Source organism: Marmota flaviventris, chromosome 2 (assembly GCF_047511675.1).
Source record: "Marmota flaviventris isolate mMarFla1 chromosome 2, mMarFla1.hap1, whole genome shotgun sequence".
In the NCBI taxonomy this organism is placed as follows: Eukaryota; Metazoa; Chordata; class Mammalia; order Rodentia; family Sciuridae; genus Marmota; species Marmota flaviventris.
The window spans coordinates 44,442,602-44,460,778 of NC_092499.1; the positions used below are offsets into that span (position 1 = coordinate 44,442,602).

The window sequence follows — 18,177 nt, forward strand, 5'->3', positions numbered from 1 at the left end:
GTTGTTCTAGGTTAAGTTCTGCAATGGAAATTGCAGAAGGGGAGATAGGTCTGAAGCTTTGTGATAGTGTCACAGAAAATGATCAGTGGCTTTTGGCTTTGTGTTTTAATTATGTTAGTACAGTGCCATTCTATGTGTTAACCTTTCTTTAGCTTTTTTAGTAGATTTGTTCTACGAACTATGAAAATAATTTCTACTAGATAAAAACTGCCTATAAGTTAAATTTGAGAAGAAAGTTTTGTGGTCCAAGTACAGTGATCTTGAAGCAATATTTTAAATAATGGTTATCAATTTGTTTGCTAAGTGGGCACAAATATTTCAGTATAAACAGATAAATGCAATTTCTGTGTCAGTTCTTAGAGAATAAATGAAAATGCCTTCCTGATCACTTCTGTATTTGTCATTTTTCCAGCTTTAAAATGACAGTATTTACTGCTTTCTACAATATTTTTTATTAGTACATTATAGTTGTATATAGTTGTGGGATTCACTTGGACATATTAATAAATGCAATTAACACAATTGGGTCTATTTCAGTCCTCAGTACTTCCCCCTTCTTTCTTCCTCTCCCTCACTGCCATCTTCCTCTACTCTATCTATAAGCTTTTTTATGTATTTGCTAATGTCTATAAAATATGACACCTGAAATTTATATTATGTACACTGTTCATAGCACTGAATTAAAGAATCAATTTAAATTAGTGAGAAGAACTACAATCATCTTAAGTGAGCAAAACCCAGATTTGGGTTAAAACGAGATTTTTAAAAAATCCACAACTTAATGGATTTTTTAGAAAATGTTTTGATATTGTTACTGTGAGTGAGTTTCTGTTCTGGGAAATAGCAGATATTACATTCTGAATAAGGGAGACAGAATATGAATTATTAGTTTTAGGTAGTTAAAAATTAAGATCCCTTAGAGATCAAAGAATTTCAAAACATTCTCTATTATAATTAAATTTCTAAAAGTTAATGATAAATGTGTTACTGTTATTAAACATTTGCACTATTAGAGCAACTATAATGCTAGGTGAATACTAATGATATATTTTGATACATTGCTATAATCATAGCCACTAATTATATTCTGCAATGTTTTCATTAACTAACCTAGAAAGTTCAATTTTCCAAATCTGCATAATGACATAACAGATTGACATTCACTTATATCATAAAGTAAATGTGTAATTATAATGGCATTATTGAATTATGTTGACAATATTGTAATTCCCTAACTTATGAGTGGTGCAATTTTGTAAGTCATTTACTTAGAATTTGAAACATCTCATAAAGAAGCAATCTCTTATTGGGAAGTTACATTTTAACCAATGGCTCACAAGTGTACAGTAGCCTAAAAATGTTATCAGAAACATTGATACAATGATACAGAAACAGTGATTTCAGGTCACAAAAATTGGATAGTTCTGCAGACTGCCATGTCTAACATTATTATGGGAAAATAATTTAGAGTTCCAACTCAGGACCCATCTCCCGCCTTTTAATTCAGTCACAGAATCCAGAGGGTTACCCCTTGAACTAGAGCAGCAGATTCAATTATGAAGAGATTGAGACTGAAATCAGGTAACATCTCCAACTACTATCTATATAGTGGAGGTTTTTATTATATACTTCCTGAGAACTCTTCAAACTTATAAGTTACATATAATGGTACATAGATGAGTAAATTGCAAAAGAAAGATGATTCTACTTGATAGAGGGGCAGACAGGTGAAGCAACAGGTTGGCCTACTTTCTCTTGGCTCACTCATCTGCGAGCATTGGAAGGTTATTTTGTTGTAGTTTGTTTGGACTACTGGGCATCTTCTCCTCTTGCTGTGTGGCATGATATATCTATACTGGATATTACAGGGGAAAATAATTTACAAATGTCTCCTAAGCTATTCCTTGCTAAAAGACCTCCAGTGAAAAGCAAATTGAGGCTTCATGTATTGGTTGATTGCCACATAGACTTCATGTGCTCACATGCAGTTCTTGCCTCTAAATTTTTGTTTGAAATTCCTTTGTCCGAGATTTAACAAATTGAGAATGTCATGACTCAGCTTAATTCAAGGATAGTCATAATACAGTTTAATTCAAATGAGTTCTGTTCAGATTTTATTTATTTTTTCCCCAAAATTTAAATAGTGGAATTCCAAATGCCTGTAAAAGACCTCTCTGGTACTAACAAATATCTTGTGGGCTCTTTCAGGAGAGATCCCCTTATACCCCAGTATAAGGGAGACTTCAGATACAGGCCAGCCAGTTGTGTTTTCACAGCCTGAAAGTGATGAGGTAAGTTATGATTTTAAATATGTTTTATTACTTTTTACAGGATATACACTTTTTGAAAAATAACATTGGGATGATCAAGCTTATCTGTTCATGTTCAGAGGGCATATATATAAACAAGGTTTAGTTAACTTGTTCAAAATATATTTAAATTAATCACTGTTTTATATGGCAGGCTGCCAGTGTTGACTCTAAACTACCAGCTCAATAAATTCACTTATAGAGAATCATCACCCAACCAGTTTTCTCATGAGAAACACAAATAAGAGTCTGTAAAGGGGCTAGGGGTTGTGGCTCAGTGACAGAGCACTTGCCTGGCATGTGTGAGGCACTGGGTTCAGTCCTTAGCACTGCATATAAATAAATAAAACAAAGGTCTGTTGACAACTAAAAACCTATTAAAAATATGTGAAACATAATGAGATAATTATATTTCAGTATTCCAAGTCCAGTTGATTGTTGGGAGAAGGGAAGCTAATGTAATAAAGTGTTACCTTGGATAGATAAAGAGTGTGCAACATCAGAGAAGTGGAATGCAAAGACTAGTAATGTTTCATTAACTAATATCATTGGGGATACAGTTAATAGATTTTAAAAATTGCCAAAATATAAAATGTTTAAGCATAAAATCTTTTATTTTAATCTTTTCAAAGTGGAAGTAAAATGTATCTTTTCTGTCCTAAGTAGTACTTGCTATTTAACTTTAGAAATTGAGTTGTCAACTAGTAGATCAATTTTGGTGTAGTTTTTGTGTCCCTTTCCTGAATATCCCCAGTCAATCTTATTCTAATAGTTTGTCTTTTTTTTAACCCCTTAGCTAATGGGTGTAACCTTATAGTACTATATTATTTTGTCTTTCCATAATCTCTACCCTTTTCATTCTAATTTGCTTTGTCAAATCTTCTGTGAACTGAAAAAATAAAAGATACCAGCTTGGCTAGAGCTATAAATAAAGAATAAATTACACCAAGAATTTTGGATGAGTAAAGTTGATTCATTTTGAGTTATCTCTTTCAGAGGCCCAGGGGCCTTTTCCCTTTCTTAAGGGTCAATAGCTACGGCACAGGTGATTGAGTTGCTGGTAATATGATCTTCGAGTAAATCCAGCATAGCAGTTATCATTGTTTTACTTTTCTCCACCTTTTAGGATTAAATGTTAAATTATTCTCCATTTATGTATGATGTGTCAAAGTACATTCTACTGTCATGTATAACTAATTGGAACAAATTAAAAAAAAATTAAGACCAAGACCCAAAGATGTGATCACCATTAAGTCAGGGCAGTGGCTACTTTGTAAGATGACTAGAAAGGAGTGAATAGAGGATTTCAGGGGTATCAGCAAGTATGCTTCTTGGTCTGGGTCGTGATTACATATGTTTCCACTAGAAAAGTAATATATTTATGCTTTATGTTCTTTTTATATTCCACAATAAAAACGATTCTTCAAAGACTAAAAAAAATGTTGTTTCCTTTTTTAGTCTTGTATAGATAGCTTTCAGATAGCAAAACTTTAATTCTTTTTTAAAATTTATTTACTCTAATTTATTATACATGACAGCAGAATGCATTTCAATTCATAGTACACATATAGAGCACAATTTTTCATTTCTCTAGTTGTACACAAAGTAGTCACATCATTTGTGTCTTCATACATGTACTTAGAGTAATGATATCCACCTTATTCTACCATCTTTCCTACCCCCATGCCCTCCCTTCCTCTTCCTTCCCTTTGCCCTATCTAAAGTTTCTTCATTCCTCCCATGCTCCCCTCCCCACCCCCATTATGGTTCAGCATCCACTTATGATAGAAAACATTCAGCCTTTGGTTTTTTGGGATTGGCTTACTTCACTTAGCATGATATTCTCCAACTTCATCTATTTACCTGCAAATGCCATGATTTTATTCTCTTTTAATGGCGAGTAAAATTCCATTGTGTATATATACCACAGTTTCTTTATCCACTTATGAATAAAGGCATCTAGTTTGGTTCACAATTTAGCTATTGTGACTTGTGCTGCTACAAACATTGATGTGGCTGCATTACTATAGTATGCTGCTTTTAAGTCCTTTGGGTATGAACAGAGGAGTGGGATAGCTGGGTCAAATGGTGGTTCCATTCCAAGTTTTCCAAGAAATCTCCATACTGCTTTCCATATTGGCTGCACTAATTTGCAATCCCACCAGCAATGTATGATTGTGCCTTTTTCCCCACATCCTAGCCAACACTTATTGTTTGTATTCTTAATAGCTGTCATTCTGCCTGGAGTGAGTTGAAATCTTAGAGTAGTGTAAAACTATAATTCTTAATTGCTTTCATAATTAAAATATGACAATCCCAACTACTATAGGTGTATTTTATAAATGTAGTATATGAAAAATACCAAAATTGAAGGATTTTTTTTTTAATTACACACATTCAAATGCCTCCCAAGAACTGAATATTTAGACATCCCACAGTGATTCCTTATAAATAAGAAAAGTTACTTACTAGTTTATTTCAATTATGGGTTTTGATTTTTATATATTTTTCCACCTATTCATTATTTTTTTTCTTTGAAATTCTCCAAAAGCAAGACACATCACTGTGATGTTAGAGGAACATAATATAAGAGAACATGAAACAGTCATCCAAAGATAGTTAAGATGATTTGAAAGTCTAAACAACTGTGTTTGTGGAGTTTTTTGGAGTTACATATTTTTACAATATTATCTATATTTGCATAAATATTAGACCCATTATTTTACTGTTTCTGGGTAACATTTCTAGAGTTGTAGGACAGCCTAAACCTTTATAGTTTAGGCTAACTTTGATTTGGTGAGGTTATTGTAAAAATGATGAGAATTTCATGTAAGAATATGAAGATATCTGATCAATTTTAAGATTTAGACATGGCCATAAGAAGGAAAAAATAATAATATGTTGTATTTAGTTCTCTTTCCATGGAAGATATTACTTCCTACTCATGGTTTGCAGATATTTGTTATTACTAGTCATCTTCTTAATAATAATGTTAATTATAGTGTGCTAGACACTGTCAGGCATTTTATTTACATTATTTTAATCCTCACAAATCCTCACAAAAAATTAATATGTAAATAGCCCCGTTATTGCAGATGAGGAACCTGAGGCTTATCGAATTTAAATATTTTTTCCAAGGTTACAGAGGTATTAAATTGTAAGGTGTGATTAAAAGACAAGTCTATTCCTTTCAAATGTTAGCTTCTTTCCAGTATATCAACTTCTGGGTCCTATATTATAGCTATTATTTCTTCAGTTTCTTCTATAGTGCTTCAGTATATTGAATACATTATTTTATTTGATTCTCATAGCATATAGGTATAATAATATAGGTATAATAATCTACATTATTTTAGATGAATAGCAGGGGTTCATTTACATTAAGGAAGCTTGTCTAAGATAGTACTGAAAGCCAATTCCACGCTCACCTCTGATGTACAGCCCATGCATTCTCTTCCCAACGCATTGTCTGCTTCACTTTCTAATAACTGCAAGGTTAGTTCAGTGTCTGTTGTGTATATAAGCTGAGTTTCAGTTCAACTCTGTTCATAATATCACAGAGCTTAGAGAAGAGGATAAGCAGACTCTATCTCTTGGATTGCCCTGGCATGCACAGCTGCAGGGCCTAACATGATCTTCACATGGGTCTGAGAATCCCCTGAAATTAAATCCAGAATGTGTGAAGAAACGTTTTTCTGGGGAACTGAACAAGAAGTTTTGTTAAATTCTCAAAGGGGATCTCTGCATGGAAGGAAAAGACTAAAGCTGAGTCAGCGCAGGGATTCATCACCAAGTTTGCCAGTTTCTAAGTGTAACCTGAAGCAATTTCCCTAACCTCTTGAACCTTTCTCTACATCTATAAATTTATGTCATAATGAGGATGAAATGAAATAATAATGTGAAAATACTTTGAAAATGCCAAATAGAATACAACTGTACTTATTAACTTCTGAAACTTGCATCTAAGATGTCATGACACAAAATGTCTTTTCTCTTCCCTTTATTAAAGGGCTGAGCCCACTTATGCCCATTCCCTTACATAACACTAGATAAATGTCACTCTCCCTTGGCATTTGAAATTCACAGTGGCAGAATTTGAATTTTGAAATGAGAGTAGAGTTCCCAGCTTCAGTGTTAAAGAAGTTAACTCCTGAAGGTTAGGAAGTTGTAATTGAGTCTTGGAATCTGCATCCTTCTAGTTAGTCTCATAATGAGTTTTGCCTGCTCATAAAACTCTTTTCCTTTTCCCCTACAAACTGAAATGGAAATTCAGTCCCAGAAAGTAATCACAACACTTTCAATAGATCCTGTGGTATTGGCAGAAGCTCAGTGCCAATTCTACCTATACACCTTCATTTAAAGAATAAAGGGAGAATTTACTTGCCAACATAAACTTCCACAAAAGTTAATAGGATGGAAACTGTAAAATTAGTTGTTGCTTCATGCCCATGTCCTACCATGCAGGCGGTGGGAATGGGGTTCCTCTTGGTGGAATAGGCTGGCTGAGAAATAAAGACTAAGAAAGAAAGGTTGTGTGACCAAAAAAAAAAAAAAAAAAGAACACAGGAAATGTTTCTAGAAAGGACAAGCTAGCCGATCTTAGGATGGAGCTTGCACACCGAAAAGAACAAAATGGAGCTCCCGCTTGCTTTATTTATAGCAGGGAACATCGAAAGTTTTTCATGGAATGTTCTTTGCCAAATAAGGTAAGAGGTGGGCTGTCCAGTTGCCAACGGGTTACACCCAACTTCGGAGGTATGAGGAGGGGTCTTCCTCATAGAGCGGAGATAGAGGTCGTGTGCCTTGGTCAGTCTAATGCATGCAGGGGAGCAGTGGATGGATCCCAAGGAAAAACCTAAATCTACATGGCTTGATGTAATTCATGAGTGGCTCCCTGCAGTTGCTCATTAGCCCCTTAGCCCTACACTTTTTTGTTTGCTTTTAGAGGTTGATCCACAAGCAAAATTACTAATCAGCAAAGTTTCATCTTTTGTTTTTGACTTCCTTCTTAATCCACATTCCCTTCTATTCCATCACTCCCTCCTCTAGCACCAACTGTCAGAACTCTCAGTTCTCTACCCACAGAATACTTTAAAGGCACTAAGGAGTTAACATTCCCGACAACATTTAGCTTTCAGAAGGGGCAAACACTAAAGGCAGTGATTAATTTAAAGGTGTGAATTTTAGTGAATTTGAGATATCATTGGAAAAGTTGGAAGGACTTGTAGCACCAATTAAAAGCACTGACAGGCTGCTATGGACCCAGCAAATGGCCAAACCCTATACATACACACATCACTTAGGGAAAAGGAGGAAAACTCCAAATGTGAGTGGCATTAACAGCCAGGGAAAGCAATAGAGGAAGGTGGGGGTGGTGGGGAAGGTGGTTACTTAGAAGGTAGAAACGCAATAGCATGGCCTAATGCAGGTCAGAATGTAATTGTTAATTCAACTAAAACTGTCTTTGCCCTTGACTGAGACCAGGATACAAGAAATGGGCCCATGATTGACTGATAATTTTGTGGCTTTATCCTTTCTATCAAGTACAAATGTTAGGTGCAGAAAAATGTGCTATAAGAAACTTGTGGTAAAGATTTACAAATGTAAGTGGAAAATTTATTGTCTCTTATTTTCCAAAGTATCACCTCACATTCTTAATATGAAATGACCATGCATGACAAATTAAAACTTCAACATCTAAAGACAAAGGAAACTTCCATAAACTTCTTGCATATTGGTTCTCCACTGTTGCAGACAAATAGGTTCTATATGTATATTTGTGCTTCTAGGCGGTCTAATAAAGAGACCTAGAGTAAAAAGGAATGATCAGTTGTGTTGAGTTGAGGTGATGGAAGAAGAGAGTGTTTGGGAAATCTCAGTCAAATCTTTTACATCTGATGTATGTGTGACCTTTTGCCAGATACGTATTAAACAAAAAGGAAAAGTTTAGTTTAATTATTCCTCAGGTGGGAAAAGTGCTCAAAGGGCATGTTAATATGAGCTCTTAAATGAGATTGCAAATTTCTCAAGTGTATGATGATAATAGCAGCAGCTCCTCATAAATCCTATCTGCTTCCTCTGTGCCAGCACTCCACATGCCTTATTCTCACTTAATATTCCCCCAAGCCCTTTTAGGTAAATATATTTTATAACCACTTTACAGATGTGAAAATTAAGACTAGAAGGGTCAAGTAACCTACCAGTGTCCCCTCAGCTCATAAGTACTGACGCTGAGATTCCAAACCTGGCCTATCTGCTTTAAGGCCCCAATTCTTCACCCTCAAGCTCTTCTGCTTCCCTTTATATCATTACATCCCACAGTATGGGGAAAAAGGAGTATTTGTAAGGATGATGAGTGAAAATTAACACATTAAGTTTGAGAAAAATATTTATTTTTAAGTACAAGTTATTTCCATTTTAAACAAAAATGATTGATTCTATAAAATATAACAGAGTTAAACCATTTTTAGACTATTCATTATGATTATAATTACTTGTGTTGTGAATAACTGCTTAATATATGATATAGTAGAAAGAGCTGGGCATTAGAGTGAGTTGGACCTACTGTAAATGTTTTCCAGTCTGCACATATTAGGACCTTGAACAAACAACTTCCAGTTTCTTCATATAAGTTGAACCCATGATGCTTTTTTTACATGACTAAGTGTGAAGTACTTGATATAGTAGGTATGCTGTAAAAAACATTTAACTTATCCATGTTTAGAAAGCTTCTTTTTTTTTTTTAAAGAACTTTTTAAGATGAAATTTTAACAGTTTTCTTGTAAAATTAAAATATAATTCTTAGGGTTCAGGCAGTCTCTAAAAATGAAGATATGTGAAGCATCCTTAACGCATTTCATCAAGTCAGCAAACACACCTCAAATATATCTTTTTACCGTGCGGAGCTGAGAGGTTGGTCAGCTAGGTTCAAAGCCCAGCTCAGTATCTACTAGCATTAATGCTCTGGACAGACTCTTTGCTTTTCTGGGTCTTGATTTCTCATCTGTAAAGTGAGAATAATGACAGAATTTACCCACTATGGTAACTATGTAGATAAATGAAATACTTGCCAAATATTAAGTACTCAGTAAATTTTAGCTGTTATCACTGATACATAGTATAAGGTGCATGACTTTAAATATATCAATGTAGACATCAATAGTTTTAGAAAATCTTACTGTTTGTTTTGTAGTTGTGTTTTATGAGTAGGATAAGTCAAGAAAGTAATATTTGCATGACAATTAGTTTTTAAAATTTATAAAATTCAAATACTATGATCATTGTTCTAACTAGGACACATGGGCTTTGGTTTAATTTGTGGCCCACTCTGTGGTTTAGAAGCTTCTCTTAGTAATTCATTGCACTGCAGATCCCAGTGATGAAGAGTGTAACACTGAACCAGAAATTCTTGGATGACACCCAAAATTTGCTAGGTAAAAGAGCCCACATACAGGGACACTGCTACATCGATGTTCATAGCAGCACAATTCACAATAGCAAGACTGTGGAACCAACCTAGATGCCCTTCAATAGACGAATGGATAAAAAAAATGTGGCATTTATACACAATGGAGTATTACTCTGCATTAAAAAATGACAAAATCATAGAATTTGCAGGGAAATGGATGGCATTAGAGCAGATTATGCTAAGTGAAGCTAGCCAATCCCTAAAAAACAAATGCCAAATGTCTTCTTTGATATAAGGAGAGTAACTAAGATCAGAGTAGGGACGAAGAGCACGAGAAGAAGATTAACATTAAACAGGGATGAGAGGTGGGAGGGAAAGGGAGAGAGAAGGGAAATTGCATGGAAATGGAAGGAGACCCTCAGGGTTATACAGTGGAGGGGGTAGAGAGAGAGGAGGGGAGGGGAGGGGAGAGGTGGGGAGGGGGGAGGGGAGAGGATGGGAAAGGCAGCGGAGCACAACAGACACTAGTATGGCAATATGTAAATCAATGGATGTGTAACTGATGTGATTCTGCAATCTGTGTATGGGGTGAAGGTGGGAGTTCATAACCCACTTGAATCAAAGTGTGGAATATGATATGTCAAGAAATTTGTAATGTTTTGAACAACCAACAATAAAAAATTAAAAAAATAAAAATAAAATAAAATAAAAGAGCCCACAGGTACTCAGTGCTGGTGTTACAAACCATTTAGAATGAAGAAAATGCTTTCTAAAGATAAACCATAGGGTCGTGATAAATAATCCTCCTTAAAATGACTAAGACCTCTATGCCAAAGCAGTTCTGGTAGTATCTAACTCAGGATTATCAACTTATCAGAGGAGGAAGGTATAATTTTTCTACAACTGCACTGGGTTTCTAGTGTGTTGACACTAGGATTAGAGTTTGAAAAACAGTAATTGCTGGCTCTACAAATTTTTTCAGAAAGTTACCTTCCAAATAATTACCATAATCTAAAATCCTTTCTCCCCTGCCCCACCTGTAATATACACAGCATTATCTCCTCCCTACTGAATTTCTTCCTCTCAGCCAACCTTTTTACCATCAAATACAGTGGGCATCTATGACAAACAGTTCATGAGTCATTCAGTGTCTACTGGGAGAAATGTGGAACAAATGAATCTGTTTTTTTTCCAGGCTAAAGCCTACCTGAGGATTGCTGTAGAAGTGGTCAGAAGATTGCCACCGCCTCCAGAATGATTCCCTGTGTGCCCTGGAAATTGTCCTCGTATTTGATCAGAAAGAGACCTTTGGAAACAAGCACTGTGGTGGTAGAACCTTAAGAAATAATAGCAATCATGATTGTTTTATTTCTAAGGAAATAATATCTTATTGTACATTTGATTTGCTAAGCTATGACCCACAGCTAAAATTTTCATGTATCAATGCTAATTGCTATATATTTAGGATTTTTTTTTTTTTTTTTTGGTGTCAACTGCACCAAACTGCTTTTTGTTTTATTGAACTACCTCTTGAGGAATCATGGGTTTATGATGTTATAATCCCAACATGAGAGAGAACTACACTCTTCAGGATAGCAGAGTTAATCATTTAAAGGATGTACTAAATTTGTACATGGACACAAATGTAATGCCTCCCCTCCAAGAAATTTGGTCTGCATTTAAATACTGTCTATATAGTATTTATCTTGGACATATTTTTAATAAAGTTGAGCCTCTGCTTCCATCAAGACCAGACTCTTACCCCATTCTTAACGAATCTGCATCTCCAGGAATAGGGCCTATGTATTATGAAAATTTGAATTTGTCATGGCAGTAATAGAAATAAATAAATAATATTTATCAAGTGCTTTCTATGTGTCCTCACATTCTTCCATTCATATGAGTGGAATACTATTCATTTTACAAATGAAGACACTTAGGTATAGGAAGGTTAAGTGTCTTGCCAAGGGTTACTATTTCTAGCTAGTGATGAAGCTGGGATGTGAACTTGGGTAGCTGGCTACTGAATTCCTCCTTTTGTACACCAGTGTGCATTTGTTAATTTCAAGAGTAATATATTCTTCAATGTGGCCATGAACCCCCCTCCACCACTACCTTTTAGGAACTTTTCAGGAGTTCATGTTTCAAATAATATGCTTTGAAAAACATTTATCTTATCTAGTTAAGGCTCAGTCAAGGACTTTGCAAGGTCAGGTAAGAGATAGTTGTAAAACTGCAAGTAAGGATAAGAATGAGTCATTATTTAATTGTCAGTTATAAGGAAGTGGTCTAGGATATTTGGCAAATGCTTTGATGTCCTTTGTTCTGTGGTTATCAGCCAGAAAGTTAGGAAAAGAGTTGCATATCATTATAAACACATTTTCAGGCAACACCCTGTATTGCTATTTATAGCCGCTTTATGTGTAAGAGCCAAAAATAACCCAAAATTTCTTGAATGGGTGAATGGATAAGCAAACAGTGGTACATGTATACCTTAAAATACGACTCCACAGTTAAAAATGAACAAACTATGGATATGTGCAATATCTTGGGTGAATTCCAGATAATTATGCATGGTGAAAAACTCAATCCCTTTCAACATTCTTAAAACAACAAGATTATAGAAATGGAAAACAGATTACTGGCAACCATGTTATAGAGGGAAGGGGACAGAGGGAATTGAATGTGGCTATAAAAGGGCAATAGGAGAGATCTGTGTGATGATGGAGATATTCTCTATTGTGATTCTTTGATGTCAGTACCTTGCTTGTGATATTGAACTACAGTTTTACAAGATGTTACTATTGGGCGAAATCAGATTAAGGACAAATGGAATCTATATTGTTTCTTGCAACTGTATATAAATTACAATATGTCTAAATAAAAATAAAAGTCCAGTTAAAAGGAACATGTGCTGCTGTATGTGAACTGAAATTTGGGGACCTCTTATCCATACTAATTTATATCACGAGTAAAAACCTTTGTGGACACAGTAATCATCATTCATCACTGAGAAGGAAATAATGACTTAAAGTTGCAGATGGTTATTTTTATTGCTAATTTAGGAAGGAAACGATATAGAAGACCATTGAGCACTTCTGCATACTAAAAAGCAAGTACTTAAACCAAACTTAACTCTGAAAAACAGGATTTTAGCAAGATTTAGAAGAGCTTTATATGCCATAATCTGGAACATTTAGTGTAGAAATGGGAAAAGTAGTCTCTACATATGACTGTCCCCTCTTCTCCTTCACTTAATTAGTGTCTACAGGTGCTTCAGAGAAAGTTATTGGGAAAAACATGGAGATGGATTATACATACAGATTTAGAAGTGGAAGGAGGGAAATAAGCCATAAAAGCAAGAAGTAAGAAGCCTTGAGGTCAATCCCCAGTACCACCAAAAAAAAAAAAAAAAAAAAGATTTTAAGAGCTCTTTTCAAAGATAAGACTCGAACATAGCTAGTCTTCTTGTCTGCCTGTTAAGGAGGAACGTTTCTTTCTTTCTTTTCATGTGTCTATATAGAGTGTTAGAGAATGACTATTCTGCTATCCAAGGGAGAAAGTAGACTTCCTTACTCGCTGTGACTCATCCTAAAGGAAAATCTCTTCCCAAAACCCTTTATGTTCTTTGACTTCAGCCAAATTCTAAGATTCCTAAGGCAGGCTACAGGGAAAACTGAAGTCTCCCTTCTCTGCTTTGGACTTAAGTAGTGTTTGGGTATTTCATAGCCTACTGTGGTCACTTATCTTTGAATCCAGCTTTTGTGCATAGTAAAGCCAACATTTACATATGCCTTTATCTGAAGTCTGCATCTCTCAGTTCCACATAAGGAAAGAACCCCCAACCCCTGCCTTACTTCAAGAAAATGCAGAATATCTTTATAGACTCCTAGACAGAACTCAAGAGTGTGTTAGAGGTTAACCAGTCCCACTCCTCCATTTGAAGCACATATAGTAAAAAGAAAGCTTACCACTAGGCAAAAACTTTTTTAGGGGGTTAGCGGAGATTCTCACATAGTACAATATATATGCTGGAAAATACTGAAGACATAAATATACAGCTTCAGTGATTATTCACAAAGTGAACATTCACATGACTACCAGCCAGGTTAAAAAGTAGAACCTGGATGGTGATTCTGCCAGCATCCAGAAGCCCAGGGGTTTCCTTCAGTCACTACCCCTCTTCCCATGCAGAGCTAACCCACGGCTGAGGTCTTAACACTTAATCTGTGCCTTAAACATTAGAGTTGGCCTATTCTTTGAAATTTATATTAAGTAGAATCATATATAAAGCTTTCATAAAAATTTAATTTTTTAAAAAATGTTTGGGGCTGGGGTTGTGGCTCAGTGGCAGAGAGCTTGCCTCACATGTATGAGGCACTGGGTTTGATCCTCAGCACCACATAAATAGGTAGGTAGGTAGGTAGGTAGGTAGATAGATAGATAGATATACTGTATCCATCTACAACTAAAAAAAAATCTTTTAAAAAAGAATGTTTTGGCAATGCATGATTTTTTGCATTTTCATTTAAAATTCAGGGGTAGCTAACAAAGTCCAAAAGCAACAATGACAAACTACTGAGGAGAATTTAAGTTTTTCTTAGATAGGAGAAAATCAGAAAAAGCATCATACCCACATTTGCAACAAGAAAAAAAACTGATCCAGGTGTGGTGGCACATAACTGTAATCCCTGCAATTGGGGAGGCTGAGGCGGGAGGATCACAATTTTGAAGGCAGCTCCGGAAATTTAGTGAGGCCCTAAAAAACTTAGTAAGAGTCTGTCTCAAAAAATAATAAAGACTGGGGATGTAGCTCAGTGGTAAAGCACCCTTGGGTTCAATTCCCAGTATGTCCCCCACCAAAAAATCTGAATGAACTGCAGAATTACAACTTGTCTTTTAAAAATAATAATTATTAATACATTTTAATTCTACAAATGTAATGAATTTCAAGAGTGTCATTTCCATACGTGTGCATTTCATGCTTTGATTATCTTTACCTCCCCACTGCCTTTGTCCTCCCATCTCTCCTCTCTTGCCCTGGTCTTATTCCCCTTCCCTAATATTCCCTTTTCTACTTTGGTGATTCTGGTTTTTTTGGTTCTTTTACTTTTCACATGAGAGAAAATATGCAATACTTATCTTTCTGTTCTTGCTTGTTTTGCTTAATGTGATGACCTCCAGTTCCATCTATTTTCCTACAACTGACAAGATTTCATTCTTTATGGCTGAATAATATTCCATTATGTATATATCCCATATTTTTTAATCCATTCATCTGTTGAGGGGCATCTAGGCTTATTCCATATTTTGGCCATTGTGACTAGTGCTGCAATAAGCATAGGTATGCTGACTTCATCTCCTTTAGGTATATGTACCCAAAAGTGGTATACCTGGATTATATGGTAGCTGTGTATTTAGTCTTCTGAGGAACCTTGATACTGTTTTCCATTGTGGCTGTAAAATTTACATTTCCACTAACAATGTATAAGGGTTTCTTTTTTTCCACATCCTTACCAGTATTTTATTTTTTTTAATAATAGAAACTCTGAAGAGGGTGAGAAAGAATCTCAGTGAAGTTTTGATGTGCAGTTTCCTGATGGCTCAAGATGTTGAACATCTTTATTTCATATATTTCTTTTTTTAAAAAAAAATTTAAATGTAGATGGGCACAATGCCTTTATTTTATTTATTTATTTATTTTTATGTGGTGCTGAGGATCAAACCCAATGCCTCACACATGCTAGGCAAGCACTCTACCACTGAACCACAACCCCAGCCCCATATTTGCTACTTTTGAGAATCATTTGCCCAGTTATTGACTGGATTACTTCTTTTGTCATTAATTTTTTTGAGTTCTGTGTATATTCTGGATATTACTGCTCTGTCAGATGAATAGCTGGCAAGGGTTTTCTACTATTCTGTGGGTTTTCTCTCCACTGTGTTGATTGTTTCCTTTGCTGTACAGAAGCTTTTGAATTTGATGTAATCCCAGTCGTCAGTCCTTGCTTTTATTTCCTAAGCTATTGGAATCTTATTCAGGAAATCATTGCCTGTGCTAATACCTTGAAGTGTTTTCCCTATGTTTTTTCTCTAGTAGTTTTTAAAGTTTCAAGAACTATCATTCAGGTCTTTGATCCATCATGAGTTGATTTTTGTACAGGGTGAGAAATGTGGGTCTACTTTCTATCTTCCACATGTGGATATCCAGTTTTCCCAGAATCATTTGTTGAAGAGGATATCTTTTCTCTAGCGTATGTTCTTGGCACTTTTGTCAAAAACACAGGTGGCTGTAGGTGTGTGCATTTATTTCTGGGTCCTCTATTCCATCTCCTTACCCTGTGTGTCTGTCTCCATGCCAGTACCATGCTGGTTTTATTATTATGGCTCAGTAATATATTTTGAAATCAGGTCTTATGATGCCTCCCAGCATCTCCTGACTATGAGTGATGTTGGAGTCTAACAGAAAAGTTTGACAACATGCTTGAGGAAACAAGGGATTTTAGAAAAGTGATGGAAACTAAAAAAAAAAAAAAAATTAAAATGCTAGAAATGAAAAAAACAGCAACAGTTGAAGAATCCCTTTGGGCTCATCAGTAAACATGATAAAGAAAGAAATATGAATTTGAAGGTAGATGAACAAGAAACACCCAAATTGGGATACAAAGAATAAAAAGTTAAAAGCACACACAGCATGCAAGAGTGGGGGATAATTGGTACCTCATAAGAAGAGGAGAGGGACACTGAACAAACGAAATATTTAAAGAAAACTAATAGATTTCTAGAAGGTATGAAACTGCAAATTCAGAAAGGTCTAAACAAGTTTTTTTTTTTTTTTAAATCTAGACACTTTGTATTGAAACTGTAGAAAAACAGAGAACGAGAAAATGGTGAAGCAGTAAAAATGTTACATATAAACAAAAATAATTACAGCAGATTTGCTGTAAGACATAAGAGGTATGTTGAAAGTACTAAATTGACAAACACAACTGTCAATCCAGAATTCTATGCCAATGAAAACATTCAAAAGGTAAGATTCATTTCAGAAAACAAAAGCTGAGACAGTCCATTTACAGTGCACTACACTGCCATAAATGTAATAGGAATTTCTTATTTGTAAATGTTCTAAAAGACAATTGACTAAATATAAATAGTAACAATGTATTATAAGTTTATAGCAAGTGGCAACAATAACACAGGAGATGAGGAGCATATACTAAGAGTATACCATTATAAAATTCTGACACTATACAAGAAATGGTATATTATTTGAAGGTAGATTGTGAGTAATGAAAGCTAAACATTGTAAATTTAAAAACAGCTACTAACAGTTTTAAAATAAAGTTAAGTAACTGACCAGCAGTAGAGAGAAAACAGAGTAATAAAAATACATAGTCCAAAAGCAAGCAGAATTAGAGGTACAAAAGAAATACTAGAACAAATAAAAAATACCAAGATGGCAGATTTTAATCCAAATATATTCATAATTTCAATAAATAAAAATGTCCCAAACATATTAATTAAAAGAGACTGTCAGTTTGGATAAAAAAAGAAAGACCCAATTATATACTGTCTAAAAGAAAGCAATTTTTTTTCCTTTCCTTCTTTTGAGAATCATTATGTTTTTTGTTGCCTTAGGCTGGTCTCCAACTCCTGGGCTCAAGTGGTCCTCCTGCCTTAGACTCTGGAGGGGCTGGGATTAAGTCATGATCCACCACACCTGGATAAGAAAAACATCTTAAATACCAAGATAAAAAAAGATGGAAACAAATGCACTATAAATAGTGAAAGGTAGAGGGCTGGGGCTGTAGCTCAGTGGCAGAGCACTTGCCTAGCATGTGTGAGGCACTGGGTTTAATCCCCAACACCACATAAAAATAAACAAATAAAAGTGTTGTGTCCATCTACAACTACAAAAAACAAAGGTGGAGTGACTATAACATCAGATACTAAAGAGCAAAAAGTATTACCAGGGATGTAGAAAGACATTACATAATGATTGATAAAGATAAGCAAGAAGATGTAGCAATACTAAATATCCACCTAACAAAACAGGCTTGAAATATAAGGAAAAAACAATAGAACTAAAAGTAAATAAATTTGCAATTATAGTTGGAGACTTCAATATGTATCTCTCAGTAATCAATGGGACCAGAACAGACAATTAGTAAGGATTATAAGACCTAAACAAAACCAAACACTTATAGGCCACTCCACCCCAAAACAAGCAGAATACATATTATTTTCCCATGCATGTGGGATATTTAACAAGTTAGACCATATTCCAGGCCATAAACATACTTAAGCACATTTAACATAACAAATCATGTAAAATATTTATAAAAGAATTATAGAATATAATAACAAAAGGGTATCCAAAAATTCCCAAATATGTGAAAACAATTTGGGGAATCCAAGATGGCAGGCCAGAGAGAGGCAGCATTCTGTGTCTCTCCGTGA

The 18,177-nt window shown here is 35.0% G+C and overlaps 1 protein-coding gene across 1 annotated transcript in view; it reads left to right on the forward strand.

Moving 5' to 3' along the window:
- The window catches only part of Nubpl (NUBP iron-sulfur cluster assembly factor, mitochondrial), a 217,510-nt gene extending 204,885 nt beyond the window's left edge, over window positions 1-12,625 (forward strand). Inside the window, exons 10-11 of the mRNA XM_027929568.2 lie at window positions 2,209-2,291; window positions 10,913-12,625. Of these exons, the coding sequence (XP_027785369.1) occupies window positions 2,209-2,291; window positions 10,913-10,975 (146 nt within the window). The 3' untranslated portion in view covers window positions 10,976-12,625. The remainder of the gene's footprint in view (window positions 1-2,208; window positions 2,292-10,912) is intronic.
- Window positions 12,626-18,177: the final 5,552 nt, after the last annotated feature.